At 43.5% G+C, this 19,200-nt stretch overlaps 1 protein-coding gene across 4 annotated transcripts in view; it reads right to left on the bottom strand.

The window, feature by feature from the left end:
* Positions 1 to 19,200, bottom strand: part of SLC26A5 (solute carrier family 26 member 5) — a 42,231-nt gene that overhangs the window by 11,318 nt on the left and 11,713 nt on the right. For all 4 annotated transcript variants that reach the window (XM_048836403.2, XM_048836404.2, XM_048836402.2 and 1 more), the window contains 10 exons: positions 17,811 to 18,026; positions 17,478 to 17,617; positions 13,536 to 13,646; positions 12,783 to 12,967; positions 11,989 to 12,153; positions 10,213 to 10,365; positions 5,581 to 5,663; positions 5,332 to 5,479; positions 551 to 664; positions 128 to 205 (listed from right to left, as the gene is read on the bottom strand). In XM_048836403.2, coding sequence (XP_048692360.2) covers positions 128 to 205; positions 551 to 664; positions 5,332 to 5,479; positions 5,581 to 5,663; positions 10,213 to 10,365; positions 11,989 to 12,153; positions 12,783 to 12,967; positions 13,536 to 13,646; positions 17,478 to 17,617; positions 17,811 to 17,965 — 1,332 coding nt within the window. In that variant the 5' untranslated portion in view covers positions 17,966 to 18,026. The remainder of the gene's footprint in view (positions 1 to 127; positions 206 to 550; positions 665 to 5,331; positions 5,480 to 5,580; positions 5,664 to 10,212; positions 10,366 to 11,988; positions 12,154 to 12,782; positions 12,968 to 13,535; positions 13,647 to 17,477; positions 17,618 to 17,810; positions 18,027 to 19,200) is intronic.

Here is a 19,200-nt window from a genome sequence, read left to right as displayed (position 1 = left end):
GCATTCAGCACTTTTTAGGATTGGGCCCTAAGCTGTTAATTCATTTAGATACAGATTTTGTGATAGTTAAGCAAAGCTAGTTGACTTTTGCCCATACACACAATATCCAAAGGCAAAGTTCCCATACCTGAGGTAGTGGTTCAAAGAGGTAACCAATAGCCACAATGACTAACAGAACCATGATTGAGGACAGCGTACCTGCAATCTGAACAAAAAGGTACAAGAAGTCACATTTCTGAAGAATAAAAACTGCTGAAGGCAACAAGACAGAATGCAAACGTTACTGGTTGGCCTGCATTGCGCTTTCTGAAATACTGGAGGTTCAGTGATTTTCTGATCCGTCATTCCAGCTCCATTAGTTTCATATTGATACATCCTCTGTGCTTCTACTTTGGCCTTGGCTAGACTACAATACCATGAGAAATGTTGTTCACTGTCTCTGGACCAACCAGAGGCCAGAAGACCTGGAAATCTTATCAAGCAACAGGCTCCAAAATCTGCAGTTCCAGAAAGTAAATATTCCCTGGCCTAAACATATGGATAGACACACCTGAGTTTTCCCTCCAGTGCTCTCCTGAACAAGACTCCGAGACATTGAGCAAGTGATCGAGAAGGTTTGGAAGAAGGATCCTGCAGAATTACATATTCCCAAGGCAATAAGTTCCTGTTTCAGATGAGAAGTCAAAAGAATCATGCAGAACAATTCTACAAATACAGATGTAGGCTACTTCTACATATTACTTTAACAGCTACTTCTAATTTACATAATTTCCAACAGGGCATTATCTCCTGTGCTAGCAGCGCACACACTAGTTGGCTCATATTGAATCATACATTAAACATAGTATTTGGTGGTGTGGAGGGACTGTTTCCCCGTCTTTCCACAGCAATGATTCATGGGTTGAATTCTGAAATGTAAAACATAGAATTATATAAAATTGTCCATTTTCAGGCTTAACTTGGGGTTAACTTTATGATTCTAGTATTCAAATTATATGCAACATCTTCCTCTACCCTAGTTAGTTTGCCCTGTTGTGTGTAGTTAAAAAAAACAGTTGTCATGTGTTATCCCAGAGATGGCTGCATTTCTGTGGTGGGTGAAGCAATTATTGTGTGTGTGTGTATAAATAATATTTGAAAAATAAAAGCAAATGTATATATAAGGCACACTGCTTCACCAGGGAGCTGTTAACATGACATACAAAACGTGAATAAGATTTATGGGGCTAGATCTTCGGCTGGTGTAAACGGATGTAGCTCCACAGAAGACAAAGGAACTGTGCCCAGTAACACCAGCCCAGAATTTGGGCCACGGTCTCTCTGGGTGAAAGAAGAAAACCATAAAACCACAAACTGATGGGCTTAATCATGCTCCCAAAGTCAGTAGTGAAACTCATATTGACTTCAATAGGTGCAGGACAAGGCCTACCATGGTGAAGGGCAAAGACCTGACCAAATACAGAAGCCTGGTATTGTGCTCTGGAGCGGTGGAATCCTAGTCCCACTGAAGTCAGTGGCAAAACTCCCACCGACTCAAATGGGGCCAGAATTTCACCTGGGGAACGGTCACAGTGAGACGCAGGACACCTCTACTAACAGCACTCTCCTGCCAGTTCCAAAGATTTTACCGTAAGGAACTGACAGCAAGGGAGAGCAGACAGATGATAACCTGGGTGAGATTCTGTGCTGCGTCTCTAAGGGGCTCAGCACTGAACTTGCAGCTCAAGGGGAGATGATCCTAAAGCCTTGTCTCCACTACAAAGTTTGTTCAACAAAAAGCTGCCTTTTGTTGACAAAACAGTGGATGCGTACACACTGCAATGCAACTTTTAAAAGCAAAAAATGCCCTATTTTGGTGACAAAGTAAAACCACCTCAACGAGAGACATAAGGCTTTTTGCGCAAAATTTTTGTCCACAAAATAACAGTGAAGACACCACGCTTGATTTTATTGCTTTAACTGGCCTCTAGGAGGTTCCCACAATGCCAATCACGACTGCTCTGGTCAGCAGTTTGAACTCCACTTCTCTGCAGCCAGGTAAACCACCATCCGCCCCTCCCACTTCGAAGGCCCAGGAATTTCTGAAATTCCATTTCCTGCTGGCTGCGCGTGGAGAGGTCTCATCGCATCTTCCCAGGTGACCGCGGCAGGTATTGCAGCAAACGCTCTCCTGCTTGGACCACTGCGGAGCTGCTCAGTATATGGGGAGAGGAGGCTGTGCAGTCCCAGCTGTGCTTGAGCCATAGGAATTTTGATACCTCTCGGCAGATTTCTCAAGGACTGTGCAAAAAGGGCTATGGTTGGGACATGCTGCAGTGCAGAGCGAAGATAAAGGAGCTGAGGCAGGCGTACCATAAGGTGAGGGAGGTAAACCCTCGCTCCGGTGCTGCACCTAAGACCTGCCAGTTCTATAAGGAGCTGGATGCTATTCTTGGTGGCGACGCCAACTCCATCGCCAAGAGCCCCTTGGATACTTCAGCGGGCCTGGAGGCACTGGAAAGTGGATCAAACCCGGAGGACAAAGTCATTGATGAAGAGGTGGAGTTAGACAATGATGTGGAGCTCCTGGCAGGATCAACCGGTGGGGCAGGAAGCCTGGAACTGTCCTCCACTCCAGAGGTGTCTAGCCAGCCTCAGCAGTTGCTCTCCAGCGAGCAAGAAGCAGGAGAGGAAAAGTGGCTGCAGTTTGTGTCATGTGAGGGTGGGTTCAGGGTACAGAAATGTGGGAGGCTGGCTGTGTTTTTGTGTGCTGGACATTTCCCTGTGTAGCTATTCATTACAGTGGAACAGGGCGTTGATGCATGCTGAGATCTCATGGGAATCCTCTAGCTAGATCTCCAGGAAAGTTTCCTGGAGGTACTTGGTAATCCTCTGCTGAAGATTCCTTGGCAGAGCAGCTTTGTTCCTTCCCCCGTTGTAGGAAACTTTCCAGCATCATCTTTAATTTGTTTCCTACAAATTGAGATAGCAGGCACTACCAATACATATACAGGCAGTTTCATCATTTGCTTACTGGAATGTAAGGCCTCAAATGTCACCATTGCTTCCTAGGAAAACTACATGTAACGTAACATAGCAGCACCAATCACAGAGATATACATTACTGGTTCTCATTTTCAAAGTGTTGCCTCAAAGACTTCCTGATTTGAATTGGCCCCCGACTAGACTCCTCTGATAGCTCTGGTATCTGGCTGCTCAAAATCAGCAGCCAAGCGGTCTGACTCAACACTCCACCCCTGAGCAAACCTTTCACCCTTAGCTTCACAAACATTATGCAACGTACAACATGCAGCTATGACCATGGGTATTATTGCCCGCATTGAGGTCTAACCTGCCATAAAGGCATCGCCAGCAGCCCTCTAATCTGCCAAAGGCACATTCCACTGTCATCCGGCACCTACTCAGCATGTTGTTGAACTGCTCCTTACTGCTATCCAGGTTTCCTGTGTAAGGTTTCATGAGCCACAGCTGTAAGGGGTACATCGGGTCTTCCGGGATCACTATGGGCATTTCAACATCCTCCACTGGTCTGGAAAGAAAGTCCCCATTTGTAGCTTTCTATACAGGCTGGTGTTCCTGAAGATGCGTGTCACGCACCTTCCCAGACCACCCCACGTTGATGTCAGTGAAATGCCCATGCTGATCCACAAACGCCTCCAACACCATGGAGAAGCACCCCTTCCTATTGATGTACTCTGTCACAAGGTGGTTTGGGGCCAAATTGGAATGTGTGTGACATCTATCACCCCTCCACAGTTAGGGACACCCATTTCTGCCAAAACGTTCACTATTTCATGCACATTTCCCAGAGTCACGGTCCTTCGTAGCAGGATGCAATTAATTGCCCTGCATGCTTGCATTATTGCAGGCCCAACGGTAGATTTCCTGACTCCAAATTGATTCGTGACTGACTGGTAGTAGCCTGGAGTTGCCATCTTCCACACAGCAATTGCCACATGGTTCTCTACCGATAGGGCAGCTCTCATTCTGTTGTCCTTGCACTGCAGTGCTGGGGCGAGCTCCGCACACAGTTTCAAGAAGATGGCTTTCGGCATCCGAAAATTCTGTAGCCACTGCTCATCATCTTCCACTTGCATGACGATACGATCCCACCATTCAGTGCTTGTTTCCTGAGCCCCAAAGTGACAGTCTACCCTCTGCAACTGTTCTGTGAATGCCAAAAGCAATCTAAAAAGTTGCTCCTATCCAGATCACACAGCATGTCAGGCAACTGGGAGTCTTCTTCAGTTAGGAACGTTGTGATTAACTGCACTGCCATCCATGATGTGTTCATGACAGTGAGAGATCTATCCCTTCTTACAAAGATGCTGGTGTGCACAGCAAAGGGCTGCTGAAAAATGCCACGAAAGAAAGGCAGAAGCCCATGGAATGCTGGGACAGAAAGCAATGCATCACGGGACACTGAGCCTGGTCCCAAGATGTGCCATGATCCGCTCTGCCTTCCCACAAGATCTAGCGGCAGAAGGTGTTGAGCTAGACTGTGGGATAGGTATCCACACTGCACTGCTCATACTGTTGATGCTAGGACCCCAAGTGTGGACACGCTCTGCTGACAGAGGGAGTGAGTGTGAACATGCAATACCAATTTTTATTATAGCACTTTTTGAGTGTCAACATAACTTTTGTAGACAAAACTCTGTAGTGTAGACAAGGCTTAAAGCAGCTTAAAGCCACCCTGTGCTCTCCTAATCCTGGGATTTTCTATGGCTGGAGAGACCCCAGTGTAATTTAGACAGCCCTGGGGGCTTAAGTTACAGCAACCTCCCTGGGCTACCGCCTGGGGCTCAGCACTGCCCAGAAATTATGCAGTGCTGTGGCCCTGTCCCCGACACATCCCTCTCATTCCCACAGCATGTGAGGGGGGCCTCAGAGGATGACCTTACACTGTTGTCTTCTAGAGGGCCTGTACTAGGGACTGGGGCTTTTAGGGTCCCTTTATGCCACTTTGACCCAATTACCAAGCATACAGAGGCTGGAGTGAGAGGGATGATCTTATCCCCGTCAATGAGACATATGGCTCAGAAGGGATTACAGAACAAAGGACAGATGTTAGCCACATTGGTAATGCACTACTGAAAAGTGCTTCAGACGCTACAGTGACAAGCACAATATAAGAACCTATGCAGAATAGAACAGAACATGAGAGGTGATTTTTCAGATAACTGGGTGATAGATCATTAAAGGCTTGATCTAATGTCTGCTGAATTAAGTGTAACGACTACCTCTGACTGACGCTGGGATTAGATCAGGTTCTTGGGGTTTACATTTTCATAGGTCAACATATAAAAAAAAAATCCAAAGCTAGGTTACCTGATTTCCATCAATAGTGTAGCCATGTTTAAGTGCAAAGATTTTGGCCATTGATACAGCCATGGAAAAGCCAACAATTGCTATTGCTAATGCGTCTACAAACACTGCTGAGAGGAGATTTATATCAGGTACTTTTGGAGCAAGTAATCTAGAAGATGAAATGATAAAGAGTTACTATAACAATATACCCGCCACATTGAAAAAAAGAGCATAGCTTGAATAAGGATATACTCCATTCACTGTCCTTACCCTTTAGGGATATCCCCAACAATATCCACTTCATATGTGTTGGACAGATTCATTCCAGCTGAAACTCCAGTAGCTACTATTACCTAAAAGCACACATGTAAACTTGTTTAGAAGAGTACGGATTATTTAGGGCGCATGCACCCGTTTGAAAAAAGTGCTGAAAAGAGAAAGAGAGCGCGCAATTTGAGGGGAAAACCTTGGTTAGAACCAATGCTAAGAATGGACATTAAGTGGATGTGATGGAAATTATTAGTCAATTAGCTTCTGGAAACACAGTCTCACATCTCTCAGTCAGACTGCCACTGCTTACCCAAACCCTGGACGTTGCTCATGAACCCTAACATGCTAAAGAAAAAAAAATATCCAAGTGTACGCTAACAAGATACATACTAATACTAGCACTTATCATACAACTCAAAGCACTTTCTAAAAAGGTAGCCAAGCAGTATTACCCCCATTTTACAAATAAGGGCCCCAACGTTAAACACAAGACTGTCCCTGAGATGTGAAACAACCTAACGAAAGAAAGTGGCTGGAACCAGTCCCATATGGGATTATCAGTCAAAAAGGGCAAGGCCTGATGGGTCCCCTTCCATAAAATGGATTGATTTCAGTGCTTTGGTCCAGATGGAAATGGTGTTTTGAACTATTAATGTAGAACAACATAGTGTTTTTTTGTAAATCAAGACAGTGAGGGTGTGACGGGATCCCCGGGGTGCAGTCTGGGACTGTGGGACTGCTGTGCCCCCTTAACTCTCCAGCCTGGGCTGTCTCTCACAATGCTTTGCTCGTGTCAAGCAGCAAACCCCTCCAGCCACTGTGATCACTCAGCACAACCGCATGTGGAGCCCCACACCCTGCGAGATTGCATGAATGCTCCCAGAGCCACTCATCAATCACATAGAGAAAGGCACCAGCCAAATCCCTACAGCTCCCAGCCTTGTACCTCAGGAATATACCGTCTTGCACTGCTCAAGATGAGCAGTTATTAATTGGTTCACCACTTCATCAATGGAAAGTGGATATATCACCAGCCTTTGAAAACCTGAGCAGATTTACCAAACACTTCAGGCAAACTCACTGGTAAAGATAAACAGGATAAAAGCCAAGTTTACGGATTACAAAAGATAGACTTTAAGTGATTATAAGTATTGGGCAAAAAGTTAGAGTGGTTACCAAAAATAAAATAAAACATAAGCACGCAGTCTAAACTCTCAACCCTATGAGACTGGGTATCATAGAGGGCTTGTCTACACTGGCACTTTACAGCGCTGCAACTTTCTCGCTCAGGGGTGTGAAAAACACCCCCGAGTGCAGCAAGTTTCAGCGCTGTAAAGCGCCAGTGTAGACATTGCACCAACGCTGGTAGCTATGCTCCTTGAGGAGACGGTTTTTTTAGAGCGCTGGGAGAGAGCTCTGCCGCGACTACACAAGCCATGTTAAAGCACGGCCACAGCAGCGCTTTAACATTGCCAGTGTAGACTAGCCCTTAGATTAAGCAGTTTCTCTCACCCCACTGAATATTGCAGGTCATGGTACACAGGTTTCACCCTGGAAACCTGGGCCAGTCTACTCTGTTGGAGTCTTCAGTCTTCTGAGCATTCTTGTTGCTTGCAGCGTAGGTGGGGGGAGGAGAAAAGGCCAAGCATGTGGCCACTGTGTTCTGTTTTATACCCTTAGTCCATGTGCTTGGAGAACAAGTCCAGGCATGTCTGGTGGGCATTGCTGAGTCACAAAGTGAAGCAATACCCCAGTGTGTCTTCTGTGAGTGAGTCATTGACTTGTAACTCCTCTGCTGGACGATGACTGGTAACGTCTATTCAGCACCCACCCGGGCATTGGTTACCTCCCCTTGTCAAGGTCAAATCCAAGACTTCATTGCAAATCTACATGGTCAAAATTACCCTTCTGATGACAGTCTAACGTTCAACTCCTACTAACTCTAGGAAGGGTTTGTTCTATATTGTTCATACATTGCTGCCTTCGGAATCCCAAGAGATACTTTTATGCAAGAGTCCTAGAGGTATTAACTCAATAAGGTACTATAGAAATTACTCTCAATTAGGGCTGTCGATTAATTGCAGTTAACTCATGCGATTAACTCAAAAAAATTAATCGTGATTAATCGCAGGTTTAAACAATAGAAATTTATTAAATATTTTGGATGTTTTTCCTACACTTTCAAATATATTGATTTCAATTACAACAGAGAATACAAAGTGTACAATGCTCATTTTATATTATTTTTATTACAAATATTTGCACTGTAAAAGTGATAAACAAAAGAAATAGTATTATTCAATTTACCTCATACAAGTACCATGATGCAATCTCTTTATCATGAAAGCACAACTTACAAATGTAGATTTTTTCTGGTTACATAACTGCACTCAAAAACAAAACAATATAAAACATTAGAGCAGGGGTGGGAAAACTTTTTGGCCCGAGGGCCACATCGGGGTTCCAAAACTGTATGGAGGGCCGGGTAGGGAACGCTGTGCCTCCCCAAACAGCCTGGCCCACTCCCACTTCCTACCCCCTGACTGCCCCCTTCAGAACTCCCGACCCATCCAACCCCCTCTGCTCCTTGTCCCCTGACCACCACCTCCCGGGACTCCCGCCCCAATTGCCCCCCGGGATCCCACCCCCTACCCACCCACCCCTGTCCCCTGACTGCCCCAACCCCTATCCACACCCCTGCCCCCTGACAGCCCCCCCCCCAGGACTCCCATGTCTATCCAACTGCCCCCTGTTCCCCATCCCCTGACCCCCCCAGAAACTCCGCCCCATCCAACCACCCCCTCCCCTAACCGCCCCCCCCCCCCGGGACCCCGTCCTCTATCCAACTGCCCCTTGCTCCCTGTCCCCTGAGTGCCCTGACCCCTATCCACACCTCCACCCCCTGACAGCTCCCCTGGGACCCCCCCCCGTCCAACCGCCCCACTCCCTGACTGCCCCCCAGGACTCCCTGCCCCTTATCCAACCCCCCTGCTCCCCGCCCCCTTACCATTACGCTCAGAGCAGCAGGAGCTCACAGTCACGCCGCTCACCAGGAGCAGCGGGCCAGAGCGTGGTTGGTGCGGTGCTCTGAGGCTGCAGGGGAAGGAGGGACAGGGCTGAGGACTAGCCTCCCCGACTGGTAGCTCAGGGGCCAGGCCGGACAGCCCTCAGGACCGTAATTTGGCCACCTCTGCTTTAGAGCCTACAAGTCCACTCAGTCCTAATTCTTGTTCAGCCAATTGCTCAGACAAAAACAAGTCTGTTTACATTTGCAGGAGATAATGCTGCCCGCTTTTTATTTACAATGTCATCGGAAAGTGAGAACAGACGTTCGCTTGTGATTTTTGTAGCCGGCATTGCAAGGTATTTACATGTCAGATATGCTAAACATTCATATGCCCCTTCATGCTTCAACCACCATTCCAGAGGACATGCTTCCATGTGTTAATTCAATTTGTGACAGAACTCCTTGGGGGAAGAATTGTATGTCTCCTGCGCTGGGTTTTACCCACGTTCTACCATATATTTCATGTTATAGCAGTCTCAGATGATGACACAGTATGTTGTTCATTTTAAGAATGCTTCCATGGCAGATTTGACAAAATGCAACGACGGTACCAAGGTGAGATTTCTAAAGATAACTTCAGCTCTCGACCAGAGGTTTAAGAATCTGAAGTGCCTTCCAAAATCTGAGAAGGACGGGGTGTGGAGCATGCTTTCAGAAGTCTTAAAAGAGCAACACTCTGATGAGGAAATTACAGAACCCGAACCACCAAAAAAAGAAAAATTAACCTTCTGCCAGTGGCATCTGACTCCGATGATAAAAATGAACATGTGTTGGTCTGCATGGTTTTGGACAGTTATCGAGCAGAACCCATCATTGGCATGGATGCATGTCCTCTGAAATGGTGGTGGAAGTATGAAGGGACATATGAATCTTTAGTGCATCTGGCACGTAAATATCTTGCAACGCCATCTACAACAGTGCCATGCGAATACCTGTTCTCACTTTCAGGTGACATTGTAAACAAGAAGTGGGCAGCATTATCTCCTGCAAATGTAAACAAACTTGCTCATCTGAGCGATTGGCTAAACAAGAAGTAGGACTGAGTGGACTTGTAGATTCTAATATTTTACATTTTGTTTTGTTTTTCAATGCAGTTTTTGGTACATAATTCTACATTTGTAAGTTCAACTTTCATGATAAAGAGATTGCACTACAGTACTTGTATTAAGTGAATTGAAAAATACTATTTTTATTTTTACAGTGCAAATATTTATAATAAAAATACATATAAAGTGAGCACTGTACACTTTGTATTCTGTGTTGTAATTGAAATCAATATATTTGAAAATGTGGAGAACATCCAAAATATTAATATAAATGGTATTCTATTATTATCAGCACAATAGAGATTAATTTTTTTAATCACTTGACAGTCCCATTCTCAATACCTATAGGATTTAATAAAGAATGAAATATTTTCTATAGGCTTTTGAGAACCATCCTATAGAATGTATAGCAGGGATATACGTCACTATTAAATTTTACAGGACTTTTCCATGTATGCGTCACAGGTGAAATATTCTGTGTACATGCACAAAATATACAACTATTCACAACTGACTTACCACAATGATCTCCATAGGAATAGGAACTGGCAGTTTCTTCTTAAACCGGTCATTAATTTCTTTCCCACTCAGCAGCAAAACAATGCATGTTAATCCAACAACTAAGGTTGCAATGTTGGTTTTTGTGATATTTGAAAGTACAGCAATTAAACTCTGCAACATAATAAAATTCTGATAGTTATTCCATGATGATTTTATTTGTCCAAAGATATTTGTATTCAGTTGCTTAATAGTCTCTGTCCAGTAAGCTGCCCCGGGAAGCCAAGATGTGTGTTGCTATCTGGGTTTTTGCTTATCTCCAGAGTATGAAAGCACCTCACAAACTGTAGAGAAAATACATACGATTTCCTCCACCTAGACTTTTTACTCCTAACAGTAAATATCTGAGTAAGGAGAATACGTTATTAGAGCAACTACTGGCCCAAAAACACAGGACATATTAAGCTGCTTTTGTGGCATTAATGTACATCTTTTTATGGCCAAAAGATGCAATACTAGAGTTTGTCAAGAATCGGGCACAAAATTTGAACAAAAGTCTTTTTCAGAGGGAAAAAATAAGTCTAAACACCGAGTTAAACCATACTTCAATAGTCTCAAGCAGTCTTTAGCAAGTCAAATCTGTTTAAAGCTGCATAAACAGTTTTAAAGCTGCTGGACACAACCAGCGAGGGTATCGTGGCAATGGATTATTTTTGGCTGGGTGACAGTAATCTTCCATATCGGCTGTTAAACTGACCAAAAAACCTAAAAGTTCTTTAAGTTAAAAACGTCTTAAAAAGAAACATTGCCCTGTAGCGTTAATAGAAGCAGTTACAAAAAGAAACCCTGAAGTGAGCTGTAGCTCACGAAAGCTCATGCTCAAATAAATTGGTTAGTCTCTAAGGTGCCACAAGTACTCCTTTTCTCTTTCCACTAGGAACACAAATCCAAAGCCTTGCTGCAGACAGCTATGTAAGTATAAAAGGGGATACACTATGACGGTTACACAGCATGCTTGGAAAATATTATCCTTTTTCCTCCTAACTGCTTCAAGTGCTAATTCACCACTGGCTTTTTGATAGGTCACCTAAGCATCAAAGCTGAAAAGTTATCAGTGTCGTATCCCCAGTTTCTGGAAGGCTGGTTACGTTTACACAAATGGATAATTAAATCTATCTTAGGTTTTCTATAGCTCATTATACCATTGTAGTTTTTAAGTGCTGCAACTTTTCTACTGGTGTGCCATTAACCAGTCCAAAGGATTGGGTCTCCTAAGAGATCAGAGGCTTCCAATATTCCTCTGCTCAGACTTCCTTGCTCTGGTCTTAAAGGCAGATACTGAATTACAGCAAAAACTGGTTTTCCAAAACTAGTGGGAGAGAGAGATTCTAATATATTTCAACTATCTGCCCGTTTATGAGAACAGACAAAGGGGCAACATGATGTGCAACGTGCACACAGAAACACAGCTGATAAAGGGACATGCTCATTTAGACTTACAATTTATAACGCAGTGCACATAATATCTGATTTTTCAAAGCTCAGCTGTGTAGATCCATACACAATGGCTTAGCATACATTTAAAGTTACAATAATTAAATCAGAGCTTTTGAATATTTTCGAAACTGGAGTGCGGTGTCAGAGACATGTGGAGATTGGAAAAGCAGCTCAGGCTATATTGTTCATGTGTAGTACATGGGTAGTAGAAAATGGGAAATGACTGCCTGGGAAGGAGTACTGCAGAAAGGAATCTGGGGGTCATATGCTTTTAAGATAGTTACTTACTTACTTACTTACATATACAACTGAAAGGGCTCCACTGTAGCGCTTCGTCTTGATTCCAAGCAGATACTTTAACTGGGAGGTAAAGACATGAACTGCCGCGGCAGTAGTGAACCCTCGTACCAGTGGCTCCGTTAGATAGATGGCTACAAAACCAAACCGAAGGAGACCTAAAGACAACTATTGAAGAACAATAGGGTCAAATTATGCAACTTACCAGTGCACTCAATTGTAACATAAAAGTCAGCGCTGTAAAGAACAGAGCAGACCAGATTCCTGCCAACCCTGACATCAAGCAAACCAGAGACAGTCCAAGCAAATCTAGGCTTTCCTTCAGAACCAATTCTACTTCCCCCTTTCTGCAGGAATAAAGTTTCAGTGAGCAACCTTCTCACTGACCCAGGCCAGTCTGAGGGGGTTCAGTGCCATCAGTGCTAGGATGGAGTCGGGGTATAGGTCACACATATATAGACCTAGTATCCTATGGTTTATGGAAGGCTTTAAAGGAATAGTGAAAAGAGGTTTCCTGTCAGACCGGAGGTGGTAGTGGTGAAGGAGGAAAAGGATCTCTCTGATGTGCCTCAGCCAAAGCTGAGATGTCTGGAGAAATTCCCTGTTTCCAAGTTCTCCCTTAATCTTAGGTACATAGTTAGCATGATGCAGCTCATATCCCCCAGAACTGTGTTGGGGCATGAGCACTAGCATTTTACTGTAGGGTTTGGGCAGGCTCCATAACCTGGGACCCCCTATCACTGCAAGTTTGAGAGAATTGCCTGAACTTGCCCTACAGCAAGCTACAAGCATATTACCTGTATGATCCCTGAAAGCAAGGTGACGGCCACAGCTACCTTTACCCTCATGGCATCTCTGGCTTTATAGTTTTCAAGGAGATCAGTGCTATTGGTGGAATTAGATTCCATAATATTAAACATTTCATCAGGAGCTTCTCTGACAGCCACTCCACCAATCATCAGACTGATCACCGCAAACGTGCCTCAAATAAAAGACAGAGGAAAAATAGGTGCAAATTCTGCATGTCAGTTAGGACAAACTTACTTGCTTGTTAACTAGGGTTCCTTATACAATGGATTATCTCATGTTTTTACACTTTTGTGGAATTAAACATTTATCTCCAAACTATTTCAGAGTTTTCAATCTACAAAGTTGCATTTTTAGTAGTGAAATTTGCCCTTATACTCAGGACCAATACAGTGGTTTATACATTGAATAAACACTCCTGTGGCAGGTAAATATAATTATTTTACAGATGCAGAGAAATTAAATAAATTTGTCCAAGACCACATAGCTAGTTGGCAGCAAAGCTGGACTTCCTGGTTTTCATGCTCATGTCTACTCCACTAGCTACTGTTGCTTCTATTCCTTCTTAAATATATTAGATAAGATGACAGCAAACACAGCCTGCTGGCCTTTGAGACTATGGAAAGTACCTAAGAATTTCAAGTTTAATGAAGAAAAATAATCAGAAAGTTTGTCCTATTTATTTATTTTTACAAAGTATTATTTGAAAAGAAAACACTTCAATTGTACATAAAGAAAGATACCTATTGATATGTGTCTAGAGGTCCCAAAAAAGGTATATAGAAAAACAGGATAAAATGAAGAATATAGGCCAAATACCGGGGGAACAGCTGCCAGCAAAGCGTAGGCTAATCCTAGAAAACACAATCAGGGAGAAAGGGAGCCACGTTAGGAAAAAACAGAAAGGGTCTGTTTCAAGATAAAAACCACATCATCCCCTTAATGATATAAGAACTATTAAATACATGTAGCAAACATTTCATTTCACATATCCAAAGAGACATGAGGAAAGAACATTCTTCAACTGCACATTTAAATTTAGGGCCTGATCCCGCAACGCAGAGTGATCCTATTGAGGAAACAAGAAGCCTGCAATGACAGGCTTTGGGGGGTGCATGTATTTTTTAATGGACCATACCTTCAATCATCACTCCCACAAGAAACTTCGCAGAATAATAAAAGACAAAAGACTAGGACTTACCCGCTGAAGCATCCCATATTTGCTTTTCTTCCTTTGCGAAATGTGTGTGCCAGTCTTTACTGATTTACACTCAAACCACCACACTGGAATCATTGGTGTTGCACACTGGTGCAAGTCAACACAAATTTGGCTCAAATTTACAAGGGAATACAAGGGAAGGACCAAGCTGTAATCTCTTGACCTTATCACTGCCGCTAGTAAATGAAGTAAAAGAACAGAAGCTTCTATTCTGTTGGTAAAGGAAAAGATCAGGAGTGTTCCTAGGAGCACTTGTAAATGCCAAAAGATAGAATCATATTTAAAAAAAAAAGGAAGCCACAAAATGAAGAGCAAAGTTCACTGTTGCTCACCTATAAACCATGAGGCAGTGACTACTATGAGATAAGGCTGCTGCAGTTTGTGTTTCCAACACATAACAGACATGTAATACCTTTGGCTAGAATAACATGTAATACCTTTGGCTAGAATAACAGCCAGCATGGATTCACCAAGGGAAGGTCATGCCTGACTAATCTAATCGCCTTTTATGATGAGATTACTGGTTCTGTGGATGAAGGGAAAGCAGTGGATGTATTGTTTCTTGACTTTAGCAAAGCTTTTGACACTGTCTCCCACAGTATTCTTGTCAGCAAGTTAAGGAAGTATGGGCTGGATGAATGCACTATAAGGTGGGTAGAAAGCTGGCTAGATTGTCGGGCTCAACGGGTAGTGATCAATGGCTCCATGTCTAGTTGGCAGCCGGTATCAAGTGGAGTGCCCCAAGGGTCGGTCCTGGGGCCGGTTTTGTTCAATATCTTCATAAATGATCTGGAGGATGGTGTGGATTGCACTCTCAGCAAATTTGCGGATGATACTAAACTGGGAGGAGTGGTAGATACGCTGGAGGGGAGGGATAGGATACAGAAGGACCTGGACAAATTGGAGGATTGGGCCAAAAGAAATCTGATGAGGTTCAATAAGGATAAGTGCAGGGTCCTGCACTTAGGACGGAAGAACCCAATGCACAGCTACAGACTAGGGACCGAATGGCTAGGCAGCAGTTCTGCGGAAAAGGACCTAGGGGTGACAGTGGACGAGAAGCTGGATATGAGTCAGCAGTGTGCCCTTGTTGCCAAGAAGGCCAATGGCATTTTGGGATGTATAGGTAGGGGCATAGCGAGCAGATCGAGGGACGTGATCGTTCCCCTCTATTCGACATTGGTGAGGCCTCATCTGGAGTACTGTGTCCAGTTTTGGGCCCCACACTACAAGAAGGATGTGGATAAATTGGAGAGAGTCCAGCGAAGGGCAACAAAAATGATTAGGGGTCTGGAACACATGAGTTATGAGGAGAGGCTGAGGGAGCTGGGATTGTTTAGCCTGCAGAAGAGAAGAATGAGGGGGGATTTGATAGCTGCTTTCAACTACCTGAAAGGGGGTTCCAAAGAGGATGGCTCTAGACTGTTCTCAATGGTAGCAGATGACAGAACGAGGAGTAATGGTCTCAAGTTGCAGTGGGGGAGGTTTAGATTGGATATTAGGAAAAACTTTTTCACTAAGAGGGTGGTGAAACACTGGAATGCGTTACCTAGGGAGGTGGTAGAATCTCCTTCCTTAGAGGTTTTTAAGGTCAGGCTTGACAAAGCCCTGGCTGGGATGATTTAACTGGGAATTGGTCCTGCTTCGAGCAGGGGGTTGGACTAGATGACCTTCTGGGGTCCCTTCCAACCCTGATATTCTATGATTCTATGATCTGAATGCTTTGTACAGCTAGTGTCTCATTTGAAGTATTTTGAATGTTTATCATTAAATGTAAGTAAAGCTACAGATTTTATTTGATATGCTAAAAATAAAAAGGCTGCACCCAATGTAAAAATCCTTAAGCTAAACTGAGAAATGCACAAAACCAACAGAGTGCATACCCAGAAAAGGAATAAAAGCCTCTCTGACAACCTAGGGTTTGAACCTTCTATTACGTAGAAGCGATGACACCTGTAAAAGCTTCAGACACAGTTAACCCTTTTTCCTTGTTCCTAGATTTGTCTCTATTCAAAGAGGGAAGAGTGATCTGGCAGCGTGATCTCAAACCAAAGATAAGGGAAGTCGCTTTTACTTGCTAACAACAGTGGTGCTGGTAGTCTTGCAGAAGCACCCAAAGTACCAACCAGAATCAGGGTCCCATGGGGCTGGGCTCTACACAATCTCACACACCCGAAAAGCTATGCCTACACTAGACTTCCTTGGGAAGCCTCCCACTGCAGCAATCCCATTGGTGGCAGCAATGACCTGCATACTAGCATAGACAGTAGGTTAGTATTTTTACTTCTAAGCAGGTCTGAAAGACCTGGTGGCAAAACGCTGGTGGCCAGCTGAGTCTAGGCTACATGAGTGTTCCCACTGGTGCTGAAGTACCGGTGCTAGTGTAACAGCAAATACGGACCCCCTCCAAAACACACCTTCTACTAGAGTGGACAAAACATGGTTCCTGCCCTGAAGACTTTACTCCATTTGCAGGGAAGTGGAGGAAGACTTCCAAGTTATTTCAGTGCATTTCAATGGATTTTCACTCCTATCATCAAGCTTCTCTCCCTTAGTCTCCATAAAACACAGGAATCACCACTGACTACTCTGCACTGGCTGAGCACGGGAGAAGAAAAGGAGTCACAACTATGTCATGAAGGAAAAGATAAGGACCAATCTCTGGCACCCGATCTTGCTGAAACGTTGCTCCAAGCAGAGGAGTCAAGCCAATCTCGCACTCCTCTGGCATTCCAGAGATGCTCTAGCTGCCAGTGGCCTATACAAGTGTAGTGGAGAAGAGGAGACTTGCCACTACTCTTGGGATGAATAGGTGAGGAGGGAGTAATAATTAAGGTCTTTTATCACCATGGTATTTAAGCACATGCCTGCCTTTAAGGCAGGTGAGTAATTTCACTGACTTCAACAAGACAACTCACATGCTGACACACTTTGCACATATTTGATAATGGGCTTTTCAGTCTACAGAGAAAAGTGTAACATGGTCCAATGGCTCGAAGCTTAAGGTAGACAAATTCAGACCGGAAATGCAGTGTAAACTTTTAACAGTGAGAGTAATTAACTGTTGAAACAATTTACCAAGCCTTTGTGGTGGATTCCCATCACTGGCAATTTTAAAATCAAGTCTGGTTGTTCTTCTAAGAAGATCTGCTCTAGAAATTATCCCGAGGAAGGTCTCGGGCCTGTGTTACACAGGAGATCTGACTAGATGATCACAGTGGTCCCTTCTGGCCTTGGAAACTGTGAATTGGGGTCAAGTTCTTTGGATTGGGTGCTCAGAGAGGAGGATTTCACTTGTTACCACTGTCTAACAAGATGTACAGCAGCACTTTAAATGACAGCCTTTTCAACTGCTTTTCAGCATGTTGTGAAACACTACCACACAATCATCCAGGAGATCACTGCCACAACAAGACACACATGATGGTCTAAGAACGATAATAAAATTACAGACAGTTCTACTCACCTTGAGGAAGCTGCATAACCCCAGTGCTTATACCTGAGACTATGTCTCCTAACAAATATTCCTTCACCGGATAACGGGGCAGCCATTTTAAAACTGGTAAAAAACTGTAGAGATGAGACTTGGCTTTCTTGGAAGAACAACTGAAAATACAAAAAGGAAAAGAAGTGAGATCATAGAGGGAAATTAAAAAGATTATAGAGCCCACCCCCTTGCTATCAAGTTCTTGCAGACCATTGGGGTGGGTGTGTGTGAGAGAGAGAGACAGACAGACACCAGGTATGCAGATTAACTAAGTAAGAATTTGTAAGGCACTAGCAGATATAAAACTCATACCGACAAGAACGTGCTATCTTCTGGCCAAGAGACTGAGATGTCTTTTCCTTCTTGTGCAGCTGTCCTTGTAAGAACTCTTGGTTATATACCGGTCTCTCCACCCAGTACATCTGGGTTTGCACAAGGCCCTCGTCATGTTCTTGAACATGTTCCATTGTACATTTCAATTATCAGAAACGGAAGAACCACCACTCCAAAGTCTCTACAAAAAAAACCCTAGACACACATAAATGTACAGTTTAGCTTATTACTGTTATTTCTTAAACATCTAGTTTGGGGTTTTCTTTCAAGAAGCTTTAAGGACCACAGTTTGACTACTCAGATACTACAGTGATGAGTAAGGTAATAAATGCATTGATCAGACAGCTTGTATAGTGGCTGTAAAATCACAGTTATGGTCTTTATTACACAGAAGTGAATATTTCTACATTTCTTTTTCAGGCAAAAATCTCCTGCATCAATTATTTTGTAAGTATGGAAACTCAAATTTAACACAGAGGGTTAAAGTCACTTTCAGCTGTTCTTCCCCTTTCCCTCACCACAGTCTTTCTAAAGAGGACTGCAATAGTTTAAGGAGATGTGTTATTTCTGAGTTATTTCCTGCTACCTCTCCTTATAAATGGTCATTGTTAATAGGACTGGGAGCTGAAACTCAAATACAAATACAGATTCCCCTTTAAAATTCAGAAATTCACTTCTCTTTACTCCAAGCAGTCAGTCACTATATTTGCCTGTCCATCTGCCTCCTTCCTCTAAAAATTTACCCTCTCTTATTTCAGCTAGTCTGACAATACTGTCTCAGGCAAGTAGGGGATGGAAGTAGGCACAATCCCCATTAACTTCAAAAGGCTGGTCTCCCAATGTCTGTGCCAGGTATTATTAATTCCCAATCTTGTGCTCACTGAAATCAATAGGAGTTAATTCCGAATGACAAAAGGTGTCTACAACCAACTAAAAATACCTGACTTCCAAGTTTCTTAATACCTTACAGGCATACAGTGCTCATCCTGTCTGTTGCTCTGCATAGCTTGTTTGTGCAAATATGGGTAAAAAAAAAATTCCACTCTCATTCATGAGCAATGAGACAGAGCCATTAAATTATTAAGTAAATAGGACCTGGTCAATGTTAACATGTCAGATTGCAGAAAGGGAACTTGGATGGACAGGATAAAGCCTAAAAAAAGCAGCACTTTTTTCACATTCGTTTTTAAAAGTAAACAGCATGCATTTGCTTCACCTCAGTAACCTGAAAGTTGAAGAAATAGGATAGCACTGATTGCCATGAATGATGAAATGTTACAACACGTTACGGTTAGATTCCCTGATCTGGCCAAGCTGTACCATGGGGGTGGGGAAAGAGTGGTTTTCAGCTGCTCTGGTCTCAGGGCTA

The sequence above is a fragment of the Caretta caretta genome, chromosome 1, assembly GCF_965140235.1.
Source record: "Caretta caretta isolate rCarCar2 chromosome 1, rCarCar1.hap1, whole genome shotgun sequence".
NCBI classification, from domain to species: domain Eukaryota; kingdom Metazoa; phylum Chordata; order Testudines; family Cheloniidae; genus Caretta; species Caretta caretta.
Note: the sequence above shows the minus strand (reverse complement) of the source record. Positions and strands in the feature narration are given on the sequence as shown.